Genomic DNA, 21,351 nt, shown 5'->3' on the forward strand with positions numbered 1-21,351 from the left:
CAGGAATCAAACTGCCCATCTCCTTGGAAAGTTGCAAGACTTACCACGCCAGGGCCATGAGCCGTCCAGCAGACCTGTATGTCTGAGTCCTTCTGGAACCACCCTGGGTGTCCACTGCTGTTCGCTTTCACACATTTTCTGTAAAATGCATTGCATCCCTGCTGGTTGTAGAGAGGTGCATGCGTGCTCCTGGCAAATGATCAGATGACCTGGGACTTGGCACAGCCACTGGGAGCCCTGTGGTGCCCGTCTCTCCAGAGACGCTATGACTCATAGAAACACATGCCGCTCACTTTAGTGGATGCCATCTCACACCCGGGGCTCTTTGGCAACGGCTTTTCTCTTTCAAGAAATGGCAGAGATGACATGGTGTAGTGGTTATGTTGCTGGACTCCCACATGGCCGACCGCGGTTCAAGTCCCAGATCTGGTGTCTCGAAAATCATGCTGGGCACCTGTGTTTGTGAGCCCAAGATCCCAGGAGGAGGAGAATGAATGAGAAGGGATTGTGGAGTGGCCATCTCCTCTGAGGGGTGATTTCTCACTTTCTGTCTCTCTGTCTTTCTGGAGAGTGCATGCGCCCTATAGCAAAAACCTCTTAAAAAAAAGGAAAAGAAAGAAATTGCAGGAATGTCGTGCTGAGTCGTTGAATGCAGAGCACAGCCAGGCACTCCCCGTGCACTTGCTGAACACCTCCTCCGTCAGGCAGCAGTACCCCGCATCAGATGGGGTGAGGGAATGCCGGAGCAAGGCAAGGCAGGGAAGAGAGGGCACCCCAGAGCAGAGAGGTTTGGGAAGACCCTCCCTAAGGGACACAGTGACAGCAAAACCTGAAGGAGGGGAAGGAGGACGAGGCTACCCAGAGCAAGAACATTCCAGGCAGAGGGAACAGCAGGTGCAAAGGCGCCGAGGTGGGACCACACGTGTTCAAGGAACTGTGGTTACAGCGGAGTTCATGAACGGGGAGTAATCAAGGAGGTCAGGGAGGTGATGGGCAGGTTGTGAGGTGATTGGCATCCGTAGCACGTTGAAGAGGTGGGGAGGGGAGGGGAGAGGAGGGGTATGGGCAAGAGCTGAGAATAGACAGGGATTGCCACAGGGATCGCGAGAGGACAGCAGCCTGGAATGCATGTAGATGTGGAAGGTGTGACAGTTACTGGGCCCAGGCTGTGTATTTAAAAGTAGGACCTACAGGATAAACTGTGGGTTTAATGAAAGGTTGGAAGAGGAGCATTGGGGTGACTCCTGGGCTCCTGGCCTGAGCAGGAGAAAGGAGGGTGCTGCCATGTTTGCACATTGGGAAGACCCCAGGGAGGGACGCCAGAGTCAATTTCGGACACATTGGATTTGAGGTGCCTGTTGAGCATGTTAGTGATGTCAAGCAGGTGGTGGAGCCCTGTCAGTCCTTTCAACTGGACAGCCATGTTTTAAATGCTTTTTTTCTTTTTCCATTTTAGTAGAAAAGTATTGCACTCTTGGCTTAAAGAAAAGAGTGGGAGAAGTAAAAAGACACAATTCAAATAGTCCAGAAAGCGGGACAGCTGAAGAAGATGGCTGCCGGTTCCCATTCTTGAAGCGTTGTGTGTCCCTCCAGAAGCGTGCTGTGTGTGTGCTGTTCATTGACAGAGCAGCTTTGGACTCTAGGCCTTTCCTCCCTTGCTCTCCTTTGCGTAAGAGCCGCCCTTCTGAACTGCAGCTTTTTTTTTTTTTAAGAGGTTTTTGCTATAGGGCGCATGCACTCTCCAGAAAGACAGAGAGACAGAAAGTGAGAAATCACCCCCCACGGGGAATGGCCACGCCGCAATCCCTTCTCCTCTATTCTTCTCCTGGGATCTTGGGCACACACGCACATGTGTCTGCGTGAGTTTAAGCCACCGGGTCCGGGACTTGAACTGCAGTTGACTACATGGGAGTCCAGTGACATAGCCATTATGCCACCTGCTGGTCCCTGGACTGCAGCTTTAATTCTCCTTGGTTCTATCCCGTCCACCCTGTGGTGTTACCCTCAGGTCCTCCTGGGTCACTGTCAGGGTGAAGCCAGCTTACAGATGAGGATGCTGACACTTATATGTGCAGTTCTAGTGACAAGAGTCCTCTGGGAGCACAGACTGTGACGCTTGATTTTGCTCACATTCGGTGGCTAGGCTGGTGGGACACTGTCCACACTGGTTCAGAGAAGGCGTAAGAGTGCACCAGCAGTGAAGGGAAGAGGGCTCTCCGGGCAGAGGGAACAGCACAGACAAGGGCTTGAGAGCTCAGAGAAGGGAATCTAGCCCGTGCAAGGAATGGTGAGGCTTTTTGCAGAACCGTGGTATCGAGCGAGAGAACAGAGAACCAGAGATGATGAGAACAGGAGGCTCAGGCTGAAGTGGCGTCAGAGCCACCAGGAAGATGACTTCTGCAAGATGGTTCTTCCAGATAGCCCAGGGCCAGCAGTGTGTGTGTGTGCGTGTGTGTGTGTGTACACATAAGAAGGACTTAAAGAAGTTTGTGGAAGATGGAATTTTTAGATTTTTATGGTGTGAAAAAATACTGAAATCCTAAAAATCCATGCAGTTTTTTCTTTCTTTCTTTTTTTTTTTTTTTCCTTTTTTGGAGAGGTTTTTGCTATAGGGCGAATGCGCTCACCAGAAAGACAGAGAGAGAGAGACAGAAAGTGAGAAATCACCCCCCAGGGGGGATGGCCATGCCACAATCCCTTCTTCTCCATTCTCCTCTCCGGATTTTGGGCACGCGTGAGTTTAAGCCACTGGGTCCGGCACTCAAACCCTGGTCTACTATGTGGGAGTCCAGCGACATAGGCATTACACCGACTGCTGGTCCCTCATGCAATTTTTTCAACATGATCTTTTTCCTTTCTTTTTTTTAACCGCCAGAGGACACCCGTACTTGCCAGTGAGAGACAGAGATGGAGAGGAGAGAGCACCCCAATAGGGCATGATCATGTCACAGTCCTTTCTCACTTACTTTTCCATCTTGCAGAGATTTTAGGCATGCACACACAATATGCCCAGCATTTCAAGCCATGAAATGCAGAACTGCAGCCGGCCACATGAAATTCAGCTTCCCTAACTTGAGGTCACGGAACCAGCACACAGTTTTTTCATACGATAAAATTTTCCTTCCGTTAACTTTTGAAAACTCCTTGTGTAGCTGGAATGTCCCAGAATCTGTCCCAAACCAGTGTTCTCTTGTCTTCTCCAGAAAATAAGGACTCTTGGGATATATGCAAGGAGAGGATCTTTTTTTATTTTTATTTTTTGGAGAGGTTTTTGCTATAGGGTGCGTGCACTTGCGGGAAAAACAAGAGAGAGACAAAGAGATAGAAAGTGAGAAATCATTCCCCCCTACACCCCCCAATTGATGACCACGTCACAATCCCTTCTCCATTCTCCTCTTGGGATCTTGGGCACATACACACATTTGCCCGGCGTGAGTTTAAGGCACCAGGTCTGGGACTCGAACTGTGGTCGACTATGTGGGGGTCCAGAGACGTAATCATTATGCCATCTGCTGGTCCCGGAGAGGATCTTAGCCATCTATGTATTTAAGTTAGGAAAAGCAAGAAGCCCAAATCCCTCACCCCTAAGGTGGAGAGAAGAATCCCAGGTTTCTTTGGAGTTGCAGGTCACATTGGGCTCCCAGCTGGGCTGGCCTCTGCCCAGGCAGGAGTACACATCCTTTCTCCACAGCGAGCTGGCCCCTGGGCTGTGGGGGCACCATGCTTCAGCTGACAGATGACAGTGCCGTCTGTCATAAGTGGCCTGGCTCGCGGCCACTCTGCCCAGCAGGGCACACGCGCTGGACCCTGGCAACAAACCCAGGGCCTGTCTCGGGGCCAGGAACTGCTGGCAGGAGCAGCCCCAGCTGCTCAGTGATCACAGCCGCCTCACCTTCCCTGTTATCAGCCTGGGGCTGCACAGTGTGGTGGATCAGCAGCCAGGTAGGTCAGTGATCCGGCAGGCCAGTAGTGAGTGGGAGATGGAGACTCAGAGAGGCACCCAGTGCAGGCAGCTGGCCAGAGATGGAGCCACTGGGGGCCTTGTGGGGAGGTCGAAGCCACGCTGGATCTGTGACTAGTGACTGTCTCTTCAAGACAGTGGGACAGAAAGAGGATGGGAAGGGAGAGCATGAAAATCCAGGGCCCAGAGGGAGGAGAAAGTGACAGCTGGGATTGACATGCTGGGCGTGCCAGGCAGTGCACTGAGCCCTTTACACACACACTCTTCGTCCCCTGCAGTCCCACAGCCCTGCCGGGCAGGGCCGTCTCTAATTTTGGCTCAGGAAACTGAGGCACAGAGAGGTGAAGTCATTTGTACAGAGTCCCACAGCGTAAAGTGGTGGAGCTAGGGCTCAGGCGCACACCTGGTAGACAACTCGTGTGCTCTGTAACCTCGCTAAGTCTCAGTTTCCTCATAGCCAGAGCAGGGGCACTAGCAGAACCAGCTCACAGGGCAGTTGGAGTATTTAGATAGGGTCGTACCTGACACACTGAGTGGCCCTCACTCATGTACTAAATGCTGCTTATTCTCATCACTGAGTCCTTCGTATTCACTCAGCTACCCTCAGTCACCCTGTACCCTAACCAGCCCCGTGGTTTCCACTGTAGAAACACCTTCGAATACTGCCTCCTAGGAAAACCCCAGGGAGGCCAGCAGCACAGTCTCCAAGCCCCTTGCCTTGCTCAGCACTGGACGATCTGCCCTGGGCCATCTCCTGAGAGCTCAGAAATGCCAACAGTCAGAGGTCAGAGAGCTTTCTGGTAACGCCAAGGGTTACTGCATTCTGTTGGTTTGGATCCTTCTTTTTCCATTAGCCAATTTTTCTCTATGCCCAGAAATCACATTTTCTTTTTTTTTTTTTAAAGAATTATTTTATTTAGCTTTATTTATTCATTCATTTATCTTAATTTGACCTGGGGGAGGGGGAAAGAGAAAGAAAGAGCAAGTGAGAAAGCAAGCCACCACGTCTGGGACTTGAACCACAGTCAGCCACGTGGGAGTCCAGCATCCTTAACTACCATGCCACCTGCTAGTCCTGGAAATCACATTTTCAAAACAGAATCCTTGAAGAAGAGCCTGTGGCAGGTGAAAAGGGCATGGGCCTCCTCTAACCCTGTCGTCGACTGGTATCTGTCGTTTTCCTTCCTGCCCTCTCCCTCTCTGCTGTACCCAGTCTGACCACACTGGGGGAGAGGGGGACAGAGGACTTCAGCCCTCTGAGTCTTATGGTTCCCAAAGCCTGGCCTATGTTCTGCTCCAGACTTGGAACAGGAGGTGGTGAGTGGTGGACATCCCATACTTTAATGATTCTGTATGTGTTTAATATGACATAGATAAAATTATATATTGATGGGAGCACATGGTATTCACCAGAGAGAAAGTGAGAGGGAGAAAGCAACACCCCCTCCCCCCAATAAGGTATGGCCATGCCCCAATCCTTTTTCTTTCTTTGGAGAGGTTTTTGCTATAAGGCGCATGCGCTCACCAGAAAGACAGAGAGAGACAGAGAGACAGAAAGCGAGAAATCACCCCCTGGGAGTGGGACAGAAAGAGGATGGGAAGGGAGAGCATGAAAATCCAGGGCCCAGAGGGAGGAGAAAGTGACAGCTGGGATTGACATGCTGGGCGTGCCAGGCAGTGCACTGAGCCCTTTACACACACACTCTTCGTCCCCTGCAGTCCCACAGCCCTGCCGGGCAGGGCCGTCTCTAATTTTGGCTCAGGAAACTGAGGCACAGAGAGGTGAAGTCATTTGTACAGAGTCCCACAGCGTAAAGTGGTGGAGCTAGGGCTCAGGCGCACACCTGGTAGACAACTCGTGTGCTCTGTAACCTCGCTAAGTCTCAGTTTCCTCATAGCCAGAGCAGGGGCACTAGCAGAACCAGCTCACAGGGCAGTTGGAGTATTTAGATAGGGTCGTACCTGACACACTGAGTGGCCCTCACTCATGTACTAAATGCTGCTTATTCTCATCACTGAGTCCTTCGTATTCACTCAGCTACCCTCAGTCACCCTGTACCCTAACCAGCCCCGTGGTTTCCACTGTAGAAACACCTTCGAATACTGCCTCCTAGGAAAACCCCAGGGAGGCCAGCAGCACAGTCTCCAAGCCCCTTGCCTTGCTCAGCACTGGACGATCTGCCCTGGGCCATCTCCTGAGAGCTCAGAAATGCCAACAGTCAGAGGTCAGAGAGCTTTCTGGTAACGCCAAGGGTTACTGCATTCTGTTGGTTTGGATCCTTCTTTTTCCATTAGCCAATTTTTCTCTATGCCCAGAAATCACATTTTCTTTTTTTTTTTTTAAAGAATTATTTTATTTAGCTTTATTTATTCATTCATTTATCTTAATTTGACCTGGGGGAGGGGGAAAGAGAAAGAAAGAGCAAGTGAGAAAGCAAGCCACCACGTCTGGGACTTGAACCACAGTCAGCCACGTGGGAGTCCAGCATCCTTAACTACCATGCCACCTGCTAGTCCTGGAAATCACATTTTCAAAACAGAATCCTTGAAGAAGAGCCTGTGGCAGGTGAAAAGGGCATGGGCCTCCTCTAACCCTGTCGTCGACTGGTATCTGTCGTTTTCCTTCCTGCCCTCTCCCTCTCTGCTGTACCCAGTCTGACCACACTGGGGGAGAGGGGGACAGAGGACTTCAGCCCTCTGAGTCTTATGGTTCCCAAAGCCTGGCCTATGTTCTGCTCCAGACTTGGAACAGGAGGTGGTGAGTGGTGGACATCCCATACTTTAATGATTCTGTATGTGTTTAATATGACATAGATAAAATTATATATTGATGGGAGCACATGGTATTCACCAGAGAGAAAGTGAGAGGGAGAAAGCAACACCCCCTCCCCCCAATAAGGTATGGCCATGCCCCAATCCTTTTTCTTTCTTTGGAGAGGTTTTTGCTATAAGGCGCATGCGCTCACCAGAAAGACAGAGAGAGACAGAGAGACAGAAAGCGAGAAATCACCCCCTGGGGGGGTGGCCACTCCGCAGTCCCTTTTCCTTCATTCTCCTCTCGGGATCTTGGGCATGCACGCACATGCACCCAGTGTGAGTTTAAGCCACCGGGTCTGGGACTTGAACTGCAGTCGACTACATAGGTCCACCAGTTGGGATCCAGCTTCCTGCGTACAGCACTAGCCACTGCACCCCAGGGCTGGCCTGTGAATTATATTTTCAAAAACCCTTAATATAACCAGGACTCAACGCCCATGATTTAATTGATTTTATGACGGTTACAAAAGGGAAAAAGAGAGCGAGAACACTAATTAAAAAGACGTGTTAAGTGCTTGTGGGAGCCCAGGTGGCCCTGGCTATAGGGCAGGCTGTGACAATGGCTGTGGGTACATGCAGCCTGCCAGGGGACAGTCCAGGAGTGGATAAGGCTGGCTTCTTGCTGCCTGTGGCCAGCCGTGTTCCAGAAGTGAACAGACCCATCTCTTAGGGGTGTTTGTGCTTTATAGGGACTAGGGCCTGAGGCTTGAGGAAAGGGATGTGTGGCTTCAGAGTCAGGCCCCAGGGGCTGAAGTTTTCCCTCTCATTCTGCCACCCCTACTCCTTGCTGGAGTCCCCAGGATGTGGGGAGCTGGAGGCTGGGGATATACCGTCAGGTGCACATTGATTACATCTCGAGCAGATTAAAAATAGTCGGGGAGAAATCTGAGGAATTTTAATTGCTGCGCCACATCTTTGGAGCCTTGAAGGCCTGGTTGTGGTAGGTCAGACACGAAAGGCTAGCTCTGCACCCGCAGCCCTGCAAGCCTGCCCTCCCTCCCCCCTTCCTGCTTACTCACTCACTTGCTTACTTGACTTCAGAATGGAGTTGGCCTGGGCAGATCCCTGCAGGGCCCAGAACAGCAGGTGGCAGGTGCTTCCTCCTGCTGGCTCTCAAGCTTGGCTGGGAGTGTCAGACTTGGGTATTAGGAGACTGAGGACTGGTTTTGGGGGCTGTAAGATTCAGAGCTTTTAGTTGCAAGTAACAGAAACCCAACCTGAGTTGCTGTTAGCAATGACGGCTGTTTAGCGGTGTCCGCACCCATCCCATCTGTAGGAAAGGTAGGTCAGGGTGGGCCAACCCCCAGGATTCATCCAGAAGATACTTCTTCAGGGCCTGATACGTATCAGGTGCCGTGTTAGAGCAACACAGGCCTTGGTCCTGCCTTTAGGGAACCTCCTTCTTGAGATGCCTGGGTTCCAGCCTCTATCTCTGTCTCTGTGTGAGCTTCCTCCTCCAGTGAGCCAACTCCCAGGAGCTGGAGATGAGATTGCACGCAGCCTTGGCACCAGAGAAGTATCTTTCCTGCCAGCTTCTAGGAGAAGGCTTCCAGAGAATGGTCCCAATTGGTCTGGCTGCTGCTGGGGCACAGGTGCTGGACCGGCAGAACCAGGAGCCACCCCTTGGTGACCTGTGGCCATAGCAGGCTTTTGAGTGCTCAGGGCACACTTTCACTCATTGGGGAAGACATGCCCTTTCTCCTTGAAGCAGCATGATGAGGTTCTGACGATGTCCGCTGGGAGGAGTGGGCCTATCTCCCTCCCATGCCTGGGGAGGAGGGCCTCCCAGCCCCTCCTGTCAGAGCCAGGGCTTTCAGCAGTCCCCTCTTCCTTGTGCCCGACCTTTTTTTTTTTGGGAGAGGTTTTTGCTATAGGGCGCGTGCGCTCGCCAGACTGACAGAGACAGAAAGTGAGAAATCACCCCCCAAGGGGGATGGTCATGCCACAATCCCTTCTCCTCCATTCTCCTCTCAGGACTTTGGACATGCACGCACACGCACTCGGCGTGAGTTTTAAGCCACTGGGTCCGGGACGCGAACCGCAGTTGACTATGTGGGAGTCCAGCAACATAGCCATTATGCTAACTGCTGTTCCCTGCCCGACCTTTTGACAGTGATTATTTTGCATCTCTGGCCTGCACATCACGTATCATTGAGATGGGGTAGTTCCTTTCCTGGCACTTTTTTTTTTTTTTGAGAGATTTTCACTGTAGGGCGCGTGCGCTCGCCAGACAGACAGAGACATAGAGACAGAAAGCGAGAAATCACCCCCCTGGGGGGATGGTCACGCCGCAATCCCTTCTCCTCCATTCTCCTCTCGGGATCTTGGGCACGCACGCACACGCGCCTGGCGTGAGTTTTAAGCCACCGGGTCTGGGACACGAACCGCGGTCGACTACGTGGGAGTCCAGCGACAGCCATTACGCTAACTGCTGGTTCCCACTTTTCCTGGCACTTTTGACCTGCTGTGTTTGTGGGGACAGTAAGCTCTTGAGGCTAGAGAATGCAGGGGGCAGGGAGTGCCAGGGGTGGGACGGAAGTTGGGAGCACAGAAATAATAGAGCCTAGAAGTGCATGTTAGAGACACAGAGGTTGAGGCCTAGGAGTGGATGATCCTGGTGGAAAACCCCTCTCTTGTTTCCTGGTTGTAGACCTAGAAAAGAGATCTGCTCACTGCATGGGTCGGGGGCTGGAACCTCAAGGTCTGTGTGGAGGGGGCCTGCAAGGTCATCTTGGCCTACTGCCCCATTCTAGAGATAAAGGGGCCAAGGCCTGGAAGAGTCTAGCCTGCTCTGTCGCGTTTTATCCATAGGACCTCAGACCCGTCATTCAATCTCCTGGCTGTGCTTCAGTTCCCTCTTTGGTGAGGTGGCTGTTGTCTGGAATTGTGCTAAGTTTGGTTTTATTTACACAAGTAACATGTACTATAGGCTCATCCGGGAACTGTTAGAACAGGGCTGGCGAGGCTGAAGGTCTATCTCTTCTTGTCCTCCACTCCCCGGAGGAGGATGACCATGTGTTGCCTGGCGGTATCTCTACTGTGCTCCTGGAAGTGCAGGCAGCATCTTCTCTGTGTCTCCCTGCATTGCTCCTTGGCTCATCCTGTGCCATGGTTCTGTGCCATGGTGCTCTGCATGTCCAGGTCTACCTGGTTCTTTCACATTGCCACCTGGGACCCACTGCTGAGATCTGGTGTGATTTCCTTTGATGGTACTCAGGTAACTCTGACTGCTGGTTAATTGGAACCGATGGTGGGGCAGGCCTAAAACGTGATGCTCTGCAAGGCTGACCCACGTGGGAAGGCTCTGGGTTTGGTCTGGAGACCTCCCTGAGACCTCCCTGAGTGTACCAGGCATGCATGCATGTGCCCATGATCCAGGGATCAGCTGAGGCTGGGTGGGTTGTGTCAAGCCCCTGTTGGGCATGCTATCTTTTCGTCCCTCTTGTTCATGGAAGAAATAAACAAACTTAAAAAAGGGGGGTGGGAGGAATCAGTAGAAGGTGTAATGGTTATGTCACTGGACTTGTTCGTAGTTGACTGTCATTCAAGTCCTGGACTGGCTTAAAAAACTCAGGCTGGGCACGTGTGCGTGCGTGCCCAAGATCCCGAGAGGAGAATGGAGGACAAGGGATTGTGGCATGGCCATCACACCTGGAGGGTGATTTCTTGCTTTCTGTCTCTCTGGAGAGTGCACGCACCCTATAGCAAAAATGTCTCTTAAAAACAAAATAAGGAACTTGTGTGGCCCTGGGCATCCCTGAACTGGAACATGCCTCCCACTTCACCCGTGCCAGTGCTGTCTGGGTGGACTCCGAGCCACTGCATTGCTGAGCATTAGGTTATGGGAAGGTGGAACGTGACGATGATCTGGAGCACATGTCAGGACGAGGGCCCTAAGGAGGGGGGCCATTGGCCTTTCCCGCTTTGCGTCAGACGCTGCCCTAGTACTTCTGTGTTTTCTCATCGACTCCTCTGGCATCGAAATCCCCATTTCCAGGAGAGAGAAACGGGGCCCAGAGGAGTTAAGTAATGGGTGAGCTTCTGCTCAGCCACTGAGGGTGGGGCCGGGTCCCGGGGAGCCCTGGTACCCTGACATTCAGTCTGTCCAGGCGCTGGGGATGGAGCATCCCTGTCCCACCTCCGAGAGGAGGCGAGAGGCCCGCAAGGGTTTACTCTTGGCGCGGCCTCAGCCAGGCCTGGCCAGGCTGCATCCCCTCCATGTGCTGGGGAGAGCGAGCTCGCCAGGCATTTCCTGAGGCAGCTCCAGGGCAGGCTGCTGGGATCTAAGGGTTCTGGGGGTGGCCTGCCCTGCCCCCCACCCTCCTCTTCCCCCGCGTGTCCCAGCCCCGTGCATTCTTGGAATCCGTATGTCGTTCCGTGTTCTGTGGGCACCAGGAGTTTGCTTTGAAACTCCGTGGCACCGACATCTGTTAGCTCTTAGAGAACAGAAAGATTGACAAAGAACTGCTGGGGCTGGCGGTGGGGGAAGATATTAAGTTCAGGAGTATGAAGGCTCAAAGACAAAGAGGAAAAACCGCAACCAAACTCCAGCCTGCTCCCCAAGGCCCCGCTTTGATGTGGTTTTCCCGTCCCCGGAGGCCTTATAAGGCATTGTGCCTGCGAGTCTGGGTTCTGGGCTCGGCTGGCTGCACAGCTAGTGCCCCGAGGAGCTGGCCTTTCTTCCTGGGGCCCGCGAGGGGCAGAGGAGGGGCTCCCAGGGCCAGCAGAGGGGGCGGTGCTGGGACTGGGAAGGGAGGCCACTAAGCCAGGCCATTGGGCAGGGACAGCCTGGGGGGGGCAGAGGTTCTGGGGGTCCAGGAAGGGCTTTGATCAGAACTTGGGGTGGAGGCTAAGGCTGACTATCTTGGAGGTCAGAGATCAGAGGGGAGGGGACCTGCACTTGGAGGGCCAGAGTGATGGCGGAGGAGACAAAGGAAGTCATTGAGGCAGGGACTGCACTTCCAGGTGCACACTTCTGGCTTTTTATAAGCACGGTGGTGAGGTGGTGAGGAGTGAGCCTGGGCTCAGGAACTTACTAACTTTGTGACCTCAGGCAAGTCACTTAACCTCTCCAGGCCTCAGTTTTCTCATTAGTAAAGTGAGGATAAAAATGTCAATCCTGGGGCCAGCAGCTGGTGTAGTAGTTAAGGGTGCTGGACTCCCCAGACCTAGTGGCTTGCTTTCTCACTTTCCCTCTCTTTCTCTGTCTCTCTTACTGTGTCCCTCTTTGACCAAATAAAAATTTAAGACAAGTGGGGGACCAATGGGTGGCGTGGTGGTTAAGGGCTCTGGACTCCCACATGGCTGACCACGGTTTGGGTCCCGAACCTGGCAGCTTATTTTCTCACTTTCCTTCTCTCTCTCTCGCTCTGTCTCTCTCTGATCAAATCGGATGAATAAATAAATAAAATTGAGTTCAATGAATTCTTTTTTTTTTTACAAGGCAATCCTTTTGAATACCTCAACAAATTGCCACGAGGTTTAAATGCAAAACTCCCCAAAACAGTGCATGAAGCAGGGTGGGTACGCGTTTCCTACTGTCTGTGAGGGCATCTGGGGTCTGGAGCATCCTTCAACTTCTGTCCTAGTAGCCGTCGGGTAAGAAGGCAGGAGTGCCGAGCCATTGGCGGCCCTAGGTGTGGCGCTGAGCACTGCTCATGCAATGGCTTCCTGACTACTCACCACCACACTGGGTGTCATGGGTGCTATTGTCCCTGTCTACCAACGGGAAACTGAGTTGCACCCAGATGATGCGGTAGAGCTGGGATTGGAACCCAGGTCTGGCCGACTACAGTTCCGTGCCCTGTGCACGGAGCTTTTAGTGGTGCTTAGGAGTGCCCGACTTCCTACCCCCAGACCTGGCACGAAGGGCTTCTGCCCCAGGCTTGCCGTCAGGGTAGGGCCATAGCCCCAGACCACAGAAAGTCCACATAGGAGGACATGGCCCCTGGCCCACTGGAACTGTTGGCTGGGCCAATTCTCTCATACTGCTTTGAGCATGACCCATTGTCGGTCCCTGGCAAGTCTCAGGTCTCTTGGTCAGCTCTGCTCCCTGAGTCCACTGCTGCACTTGGGCTGGGGCATCCAAAGGAGCTGGCTCAAATCCCGGCTCTGCCCCTGGCTGGCCAGTGACCCAGAGCAGACCCTCTGGCCCCTGGCGCTGCCTCTGCATTCACACAGAGGGGACCTGGGGCCTTTCTTGGACGTTCTTGTGAGGAGTCTGGCAGTCAGAGCCTCATATGCCACAGGGTCAGTGGTGGCAGTGGCTGTCGTTGGCCTTGTCTTTCTGTCTCAGATGGCCTTTAGAGGTTGGGGCCATGTTCTTTGTGGGGAAAAAATGGTACCAATTATAACTCTCACTTTACAATTTCCAAATCATTTTTATGAACGTTTATTCCTTGAGAAATGGAAAAAAGCAAGACTGTTGTGATGATTAAAGGAGTTTATGTATACAAGGGATCTTTTAAAAGTTTATGGAATAATGTGCATCATAAAAAAACTATGGGCGCCATCCAGTAGCATGGTGGTTAAAGTGCTGGATCCCACATGGCTGTTTGCACAGTTCGAGTCCCAGACCCAGTGACTGAAAAACACACCAGGCGCATGTGTGTGCCTGCCCAAAATCCTGAGAGGAGAATGAAAGAGAAAGGATTGAAGTGTGGCCATCCCCCTGGGGGGTGGGGGTACTTTCTCACTTTCTCTCTCTCTCTCTGTCTCTCTCTCTCTGTGTTGATCTCATACACCCTAAGCAAATTAATAAAAAAAAAAAGAAAGAAATACAAAATTTAATGGATTTTAGTATTTTTTACACTAAAAGAAATTGTGTTTTCTTTCCATTTTCCATGAACTTGTTGGTTATATGTAATGCCTAGCATGGTGCCTGGCACACAGGAATGCGCAGTGTCTGCTGTTTATTGTTGTTGTAGTTTATTGCTAATAAATAATACATAAATCATGCGGCGCCCCCTTTTACAGCTAAGTAGACTGAGGTGCAAGGGTGAGGGAGGTGGTGGAGCCATGCTGCTGTCTGGCTCAACATCCTCTTGCCTTGGGCCTCGCTACTGCAAGCGAGAGGACCACAGATTTGCACAGGACAATGCTGGGCTGCATGGCTTGGTTGGAGAGATGACATTCTGCCGTCATCAACATTTGTGTGGCATGGTGGGCGAGACCTTTTCGCAGGGTCCGCAGAGCAGGCTGCAGTTTAGCAGGGACAGGCCGACCCCAGAACTTGCCAGAACCCTGCTTTGTGAGCCTGTCAGGAGCTGAGTCCTCCCACAGGCACTTTTTCACAGCGAGCGCTCCGCAGCCATCAGGGTAAAGACTGTGGGTGCCTTGTACCCAGTGGGTGCCGTTCTGGGGGCCCACATGGCTACCTTGTTGGTGGCAACATTGGGTGTCTTTGAACTCTTCCAAGCAATGGCAGTAAAAAGCCACGAGGACCCCAAAGGCTCGTGGATCCGCTCAGCCTCGCTGTGGTCCGGTCAGGGTGGCGGCTGAGGTCAGTGCAGAGTCCCCATCTCTGCAGAGGGTCGCAGCAGGAAGAGGTTTGTGGTTTCTCTTGAAGATGTCGCCTGTCCCTGTGAGGAAGCACAGCCTGCCAGCCTTTGAGGGGAGGCAGCAGCCTCCTTTCTCTGGCATGAAAGATGGGCTTTAATTGGCTGCTGGGGCGTCCCTGCCATCTAATGATGCCACCTGTGTGCGTCCCTTTCCTGTCATCGTCTCCCAGCTCCCCTGTCAACTCTGGTTCTGTTAACACAAACAGCCAGTTTACAAGCCCGGGAAATGTTCGGTGATTATAATAATTGGCGGAGGAGGAGAGAGAAGCCCATCCCCACTGAGGAATAAAGTAGCGTGGTTTTGAAGTAAATGGGACACCCAGGAGTCTGAATGGCCACATTTTAACAACCTTTAAGAAGGAGTGTGGAATGCCCTACAGTGATGTGAAGGAAGAAAGAACAGAGGAGACCAACCCTAATCCACACCATGTGAGCTGTTTGCCTTTAAAAGAAAACCCCCAAAACCAGAGGCTTACCTCCAGCTGTGTCCAGATGATGAGACTGGCTCACAAAGCATTGTTTTTCTTTTGTTAATCAAGGGGAGGATTGGTTTTCCTTTTAAGCGTCAGAGGTGTAGGGTTTTTCTGTTTTTCAAGGAGAGGGTGTTTTTTTTTTTTTCTTTTTTCTTTTCAGAGAAGTTGATGACAGCTGCTGTGTTTGGACTTCATTGCTGTCATTTTGTGGTGGAAGAAGTACCCGTGTTCGTGTCCTGGTGGGCATTAAAGAGAGATGGTGGGGCCAGTAGGTGGCATGGTGGTTAAGGTGCCTGGTTCCCATATGACTGATTCTACTGTTCAAATCCTGGACCCGGCGGCTTGAAAAGTCATGCCAGGCGTGTGTGTGTGTGTGTGTGTGTGTGTGTATGTGTGCGCGTGCACGCGTGTGTGTGTGTGTATGTGTGTGCCCAAAATCCCGAGGAGAGTGGAGAAGGGACTATGGTGTGGCCATCTTCCCTGGGAAGTGGTTTCTCACTTTTCCTCTCTCATTCTGGTTATCCCATGAGCGAACACATCCTATAGCATAAAAATAAAGAGAGAGAGAGAATAATTCCCAAACCTTGTCTGTCCCTGAGAAGAGGAGGATATTCCAAAGTTAGTTCTTTGGAACATGAATGCCGTGTGGTGCTTTTTTCAAAAAATTATTTTATTGGGACCAGGAGATGGCATAATGGTTACATTGCTGGAGTCCCATGTAGCTAACCGCGGTTCAAGCCCCAGACCCGGTGGCTTAAACTCATACTGGGTGCGTGTGCGCGGGGGCCCAAGATCCCGAGGGGAGAACGGAGGAGAAGGGATTGTGGTGTGGCCATCCCCCCTGGGGGGTGATTTCTCGCTTTCTATTTCTCTGTCTGTCTCTATCTTTCTAGTGAGCACACATGCCCTACAACAAAAACCTCTCCCTGCCAAAAAATTATTTTATTTAGCTTTACTTATTTATTAATTTAAAAAAATTGATCTGAGAAAGACGAGAGAGAGACAAAATGAGAAAGCAAAACACCAGGTCCAGAACTGGAACTATGGCCATGGTTGGCTATGCGGAGTCCAGTGCCTTTAACCACCATGCCACCTGCTGGTCCCCCGTGTGGTGCTTTTGAGAAACAACTCTATAGTCTAAGTTTGGAGAATGCAGTATACACCAGCACTTGGCGATTCGCCGGGTGTTTAGAAACTTAGTGAAAGTTCTAATAAGTCCTACAGTAAGGGACCTTATTTAACTTTGTTTAAAACGATCTTCTTTGATCACAGACTTTTTCTAGGCAGAATACCAACAAGCATAGAAGTCCGATAAACCCTGATCTCGCCTCTTCCATATCTACAGTCGTCCTGCTGGGGTGGGGTCAAATGCATGGAGCCTTTGTTGACATTCCAGAAATTTCTCACCCTGTCAAATGACCAAACTCCCATCACCAGCTGGACAACACCTGGGGGGCAGCCTGGGGAGGCTGGCTGGGGGGGAGACCTACCATGTGGGATGAGGTAGCAGGTATCTTTTTTTTTTTAAGGTGTATTTATTTATTTATTCCTGAAAGGGAGAGAGAGAGAGAGAGAGAAAGACAGGCAGTCTCGACAGGTCTTCGTGCCGCGATGCACTCCAGTCTCAGCTGGTCCAGGTCATAGGCACACGTGTCCCCAAGTGCTCAGTGAGGTTCTAGGGCCTGTGCCATGCAGGCTCAATTTTGTTACCACTGTCCGGCCCCCAAACACCAGACATCTTTAACTCACTGACTGGAACAGGCAAGATGTGCTGCAGGCTCAGGCTAGTCGCTAAAAGGTGTGTGTTGGTAAAATATGGGAGGCGTGATGGGAAGGCAGCTGGGCCAGAGTGTGGGGGCTGGTTCTGAATGTTGTGATGAGTCGGGGTTTGGAGTAAGGGCAGTCAGGACCCACCATAGCGTCCTACAGGGTTTTGGTTTCTGTTTTTGCCACAGGGCATGTGTGCTTACCAGAGAGACAGAGAGAGGGAGAGTGAGAATGAGAAATGACCACACCATAATCCCTTCTCCTTCATTCTCCTCTTGAGATTTTGGGCACTCATGCACACACGCCTGGAGCAAGTTTCAAGCCACTGGGTTCAGGACTTGAACTTCGATCGGCCATGTGGGAGTCCAGCACCTTAACCACTATGCCATCTGCTGGCTCCTGGGCTTCTTTATAAATCCATCGGGCAGCTGCCTGGGCCCCTCTGTTGGAGGAAGGATCCACACTGAGGTCTCTTCTATGGGGCCTGCAGACGAGGCTGGTCAGTCCTGAGTCCATCAAGGTGGCTCAGTGGCATGGGCACTTTGATCTTTCCTTTGCAGTCCCAGAGTGGAGGGTGGACCTTCTCTTCGAGGGAGAAGTGTAGTCTTGGGCAGTGCCTTGAGGGAGACTGCAGACGAGAAGTTCCTTTCTGGAAAGCATCACAGTAGTTTCCTTTCCGGGTGCGGGTGCGAGGGGATCTGCCTCAGGGGGCTCAGACCCTCCCAGGAACATCAGCCCAGGGTCTCGCCTCACCCCTTCACGCCCAACCCTTGTTCCCACCAACCGGGACACTTGTTTAATGTCCTGCTTTGTCTTCCTCTAGGAGCTTGTGGGTGAAGTTTTCAGAGAAACACTCAGCGAGGAGGAAGAAGAGGACTTCCGACTAGAAGGTACTTGGAGCCTGTCACGTTCGTCCCAGCAGCAGTGAGGTGGGGATGGGGCCAGCCGGTCAGCTGTGCACCCCATGTGCTCTTGAAAAGATGGGGTGTGGTATTTCTCAGTGGGACAGGGCTGAGGATGAGGAGGAAGACGGGAGGGAAGTGCTTCACCAGACCAAGTGCAGCCAGAATCTAGGCACTCGGGCTCACATCCCGCCTTGCACCCCATTAGCTTGGGGACCTCAGGTGGACAGGTAGTTTCACCTCACTGTCCCCGTCCCTGGGGTTGGTGGTAGCAGCTGCTTGGGGGACTGTGAGAGAAGCCTCCAAAGAGCATTAGGGACGCAGGGAGGACCAGATGCTGTAGCTGTGCTGTTTCCCCATTTGCATCACCCCTGGTGCACAGCGTGTACTTGCTCATGTGTGCACCCCCGACCCCCCCACCCCTGCAGCTGGCCTCTGGCCTCTCTCCTGGTAGCTTTCACTTAAAGGGGAAGCGCCACATTGCGGAGAGAATTGGGACACTAGCATGAAGGGCCAGCCGGCTGCTGGCGTGCTGATGGGACTTAGGACAGCACCTTGCCTTCCTGAGATTTCGCTTCCACAGTCAGAGATTGGGAATGGGGGCCTCTTGCCTGCTGGACTCCCAGAGTTGGTACAAGGGAACAGATGTCATCGTAAATCCAAGCTGGGAGTGTCTGCTGAACGGGATAGCGTTTCTGTTTTTATTCACAATCGGAGAAGAGAATCACCAAAAAGGGACAGCCTTCCGGGAGTAAGGACCTCTCTCCTGGGGACCTTGGCTCAAGGGTCCTTAGGGGTATGTAGGCCTTGAAGGTCCTGTGGGCCTTGAGAGGAGAGCAGGCAGTAACGGGAGGGTTTGGGGGGACCTGAGCCAGACCTGAGGGTCAGGCCTCATCTGGCATGAAAGCTGTTAATCGTAGTCTCACCTCCACCCAGGGCTTGTTGACACCAATCTGCATTTTTGTTTTTAGAGAGATTTTTGCTATAGGGCGTGTGTGCTTGCCAGAGAGACAGAAAGTGAGAAATCACCCCCAGGAGGGATGGCCATGCCACAATCCCTTCTCCTCTATTCTCTTCTTGGGATTTTGGGCACACATGCCCAGTGTGAGTTTTAAGTCACTGGGCCTGGGACTTGAACCACATTCAACTACATGGGAATCCCGTGATGTAACCATTACACAATCTGCTGGTACCCCATTTTGATAAGTGACTCGCGTGCCCATGGCACTTGGAGAAGCACAGTTGTAAGACGTTCACTCAGTTGCCTGGAAATTGGGGGCAGACTGGGAATCTTCGCATCTACCAAACTCTAGCAAGTCTCCAGTCAAGGGGGGAGAAGCCCGTGGACGGAAAGCTCTGTCCAGGCTCTGCGTTGCCGTGGAGTGTATTTCCTGTGGACCTGGTGCTTGCTCTCAGGCCCTCAGCGACTTTGAGTCTCTTCATTCTCTGGGTTCTCTCAAGTCATAGCTGTCATTCCTGGCTCTGTGGAGATGATGGAATCTGGGCCCTAGAGATCTGGGGAGCCGGGCCCTGGGGATGGAGGTGGCCCCAGAAACGGATTGCATGGATTCCGTTCATCTACATATACCTCCCATTCGTATGGAAACGGATTAGCAAGTTCTTTTTCTTGTCTACCCACTCATCCGTCCGTCCATGTATATGTTCATCAGTCACCAGCACCTTCCAGTCACCCACCCGCCCGCTACTCTGTGCTCACCTTTCCAGCACTCATCTGTCCTTCATCTCCCCTCCACCCTCAGCACCTTGCCTCCGTCCATTCCTAGTCATTCATCCACCTGTTCTTCTGTTACCCACCCCTCAGCCAGCCAGCCGCCATCTGCCACCCAGCCACCTCCTGGGGGCATCTGCTCAGCATCCACCCACTCATCCCGTAATTCATCTTCCATTTCCCACCCATTTATTTCTCCGCCTGTCTTCCCATCCATCCACCCATCCGTCTGTCCTTCATTGGGACTTTGGTTAGAACTGAACTTAGGACTTTCCTTTCCATCGAGGCCAGTCTGAAATCATGTACTGATTTCATACAAGCTGCCTGTCTCTGCAGACAGACATGAAATGAGCCATGGACCTGGCTTCCCTCCCAGCTCTGGCAAAGACTCGCTGGGTGATCATGGGCTGGTCCCTCCGTCTCTGGGCCTCCCCCTTGCCCTCTGTAACATGAGTGGTGACATGGAGCTGGACACTGTGGACACTGAGTGTCATAGTAGGTAGCACCTACTAGCACTGGTTGTCGGGTAGCCAAGAGTCCCAGCTCCTGCCAGGAAAGGCTTCGGGTTGGCGTCACTTAGTTGGACTTCATGGTTCATCGGGTTCATGGTTCATGAGGGCAGCATGGACACTACCGGGGGGCCCAGTACCAGTTACTGATGGTGTCCAAGTGTATCAGTGCCACCACTGACAAGGGAGGAGTTCGGGGTCACCAGCCTGCCTCAGTTTCCCAACTAGAAGTTGGACTAGGTTGCTGTTGGCTAAACTTCTTAGCCTCTTTCTTCAAATCAAAGCTTACAAAGAAACACAGAATGCAAAAGAGTTATTACTATTATCTATAGGTGATGTCTTAAGTTTTAAAAAGTGTAACCATGTACTCTTTATGAAATTAAAAACTGGGGCCAGCAAGTGGTGTAGTGGTTAAGGCACTAGACTCCCACATGAGTCACCATGGTTTGCATCCCGGACCTGGTGGCTTGAAACTCACCCCAGGCACGTATGCGTGTGTGTCCAAAATCCTGAGAGGAGAATGGAGGAGAAGGGATTGTGGTGTGGCCATGCCCCCTATGGGGTGATTTCTTGCTTTCATATCTCTGTCTCTTTGGCAAGTGCATGCATCCTATAGCTAAAATAAATGAAAAACTAATGACAGAACTAAAAAGTGAAAACAGTAAAGTGATACAGCAGTAAGAGTGGGGCTTCTCTGGCTTGTGCTAGGTGGGTGCTTAGACCTGTCTGCTTGGCCCCAGAGACCCCTTGGAGGAACTTGGGCCCTGTGACCTGGACTGCAGTTCTCTGGCCACCCTTCCTGCTGTGGTTCGAAGCCACCCTCCCCCCTGCGCAGGATTGGGGGTTGGCTGTGGCTGGCAGGTCTGGGAGAGCAGGTGCTGCTGAGTCCTGGCCATGGGAACGTCACCTGCCCCAAGCCCGGGGCTGCGGGTTCCCTCTGTGCTGCTGGCCAAGGGGGAACAAACTGAGTCCTGAATCCTTTCTTTGTCTTCCTGTTGGCCAAGTTCATTGCCTCTTGGCGGGCTAGAGAGCTGTTTAAGAGAGAAAAAAGGCCATCTGAGGCGTGAAGATAAAAAGAAGTCTTTTAGCCATCCCTGGAGAGGATGGCTTTAGCTCCTGCGTTGTTATGTAAAGCCGGCCCTAATCCAGCGTCTTAACCGCCTTAACTGGCCAGCTGGGAGCGTGAGGGATGGGAGATTAAGGCCTGCTCCGTGCAGGGCTGGGGCTTCCAGTTCCTTTTGAACTGTGGGAAGAACAACGTAAACATCAAAAGTTCCAGGCTCTGAGAGCTGGCTGGGCGTGGCAGAGGTGGGGAGGTGAGGGTTTAGTGGGGAGAAGTGGAGAGGGACCCTCCCTCTGCCGACCTGGCAGGGCTCTGAGGATGGGGAGGGGTGACTCCACACTCACTCCCAGCACCCACCTGGCTTCCTCACCTCTCTGGCTGGCAGGACACCTGGCTGGCAGGACACCAGGTGGTGGCAGCCTGTGGCTTGTGCCCCAAATGGAAAATCGGTGCCAGACTTGTTTGGCAGGCCCTGGTCGCCCTGCGTGACCTCCAGGAACCACTATGTCTCAGGGTGCTTTTCTCCATCAGAGACTGCGGCTGCTGCCTCCGCCCTGGCCCCTCCCTCTCG

General features: G+C 52.3%; 1 protein-coding gene across 1 annotated transcript in view; it reads left to right on the plus strand.

Moving 5' to 3' along the window:
- Positions 1 to 21,351, plus strand: part of NKD1 (NKD inhibitor of Wnt signaling pathway 1) — a 110,372-nt gene that overhangs the window by 59,047 nt on the left and 29,974 nt on the right. The window contains exon 4 of the mRNA XM_014590235.2: positions 17,401 to 17,467. Within this exon, the coding sequence (XP_014445721.1) occupies positions 17,401 to 17,467 (67 nt within the window). The remainder of the gene's footprint in view (positions 1 to 17,400; positions 17,468 to 21,351) is intronic.

The sequence above is a fragment of the Tupaia chinensis genome, unplaced genomic scaffold, assembly GCF_000334495.1.
Source record: "Tupaia chinensis unplaced genomic scaffold, TupChi_1.0 Scaffold000422_1, whole genome shotgun sequence".
NCBI classification, from domain to species: Eukaryota; Metazoa; Chordata; class Mammalia; order Scandentia; family Tupaiidae; genus Tupaia; species Tupaia belangeri.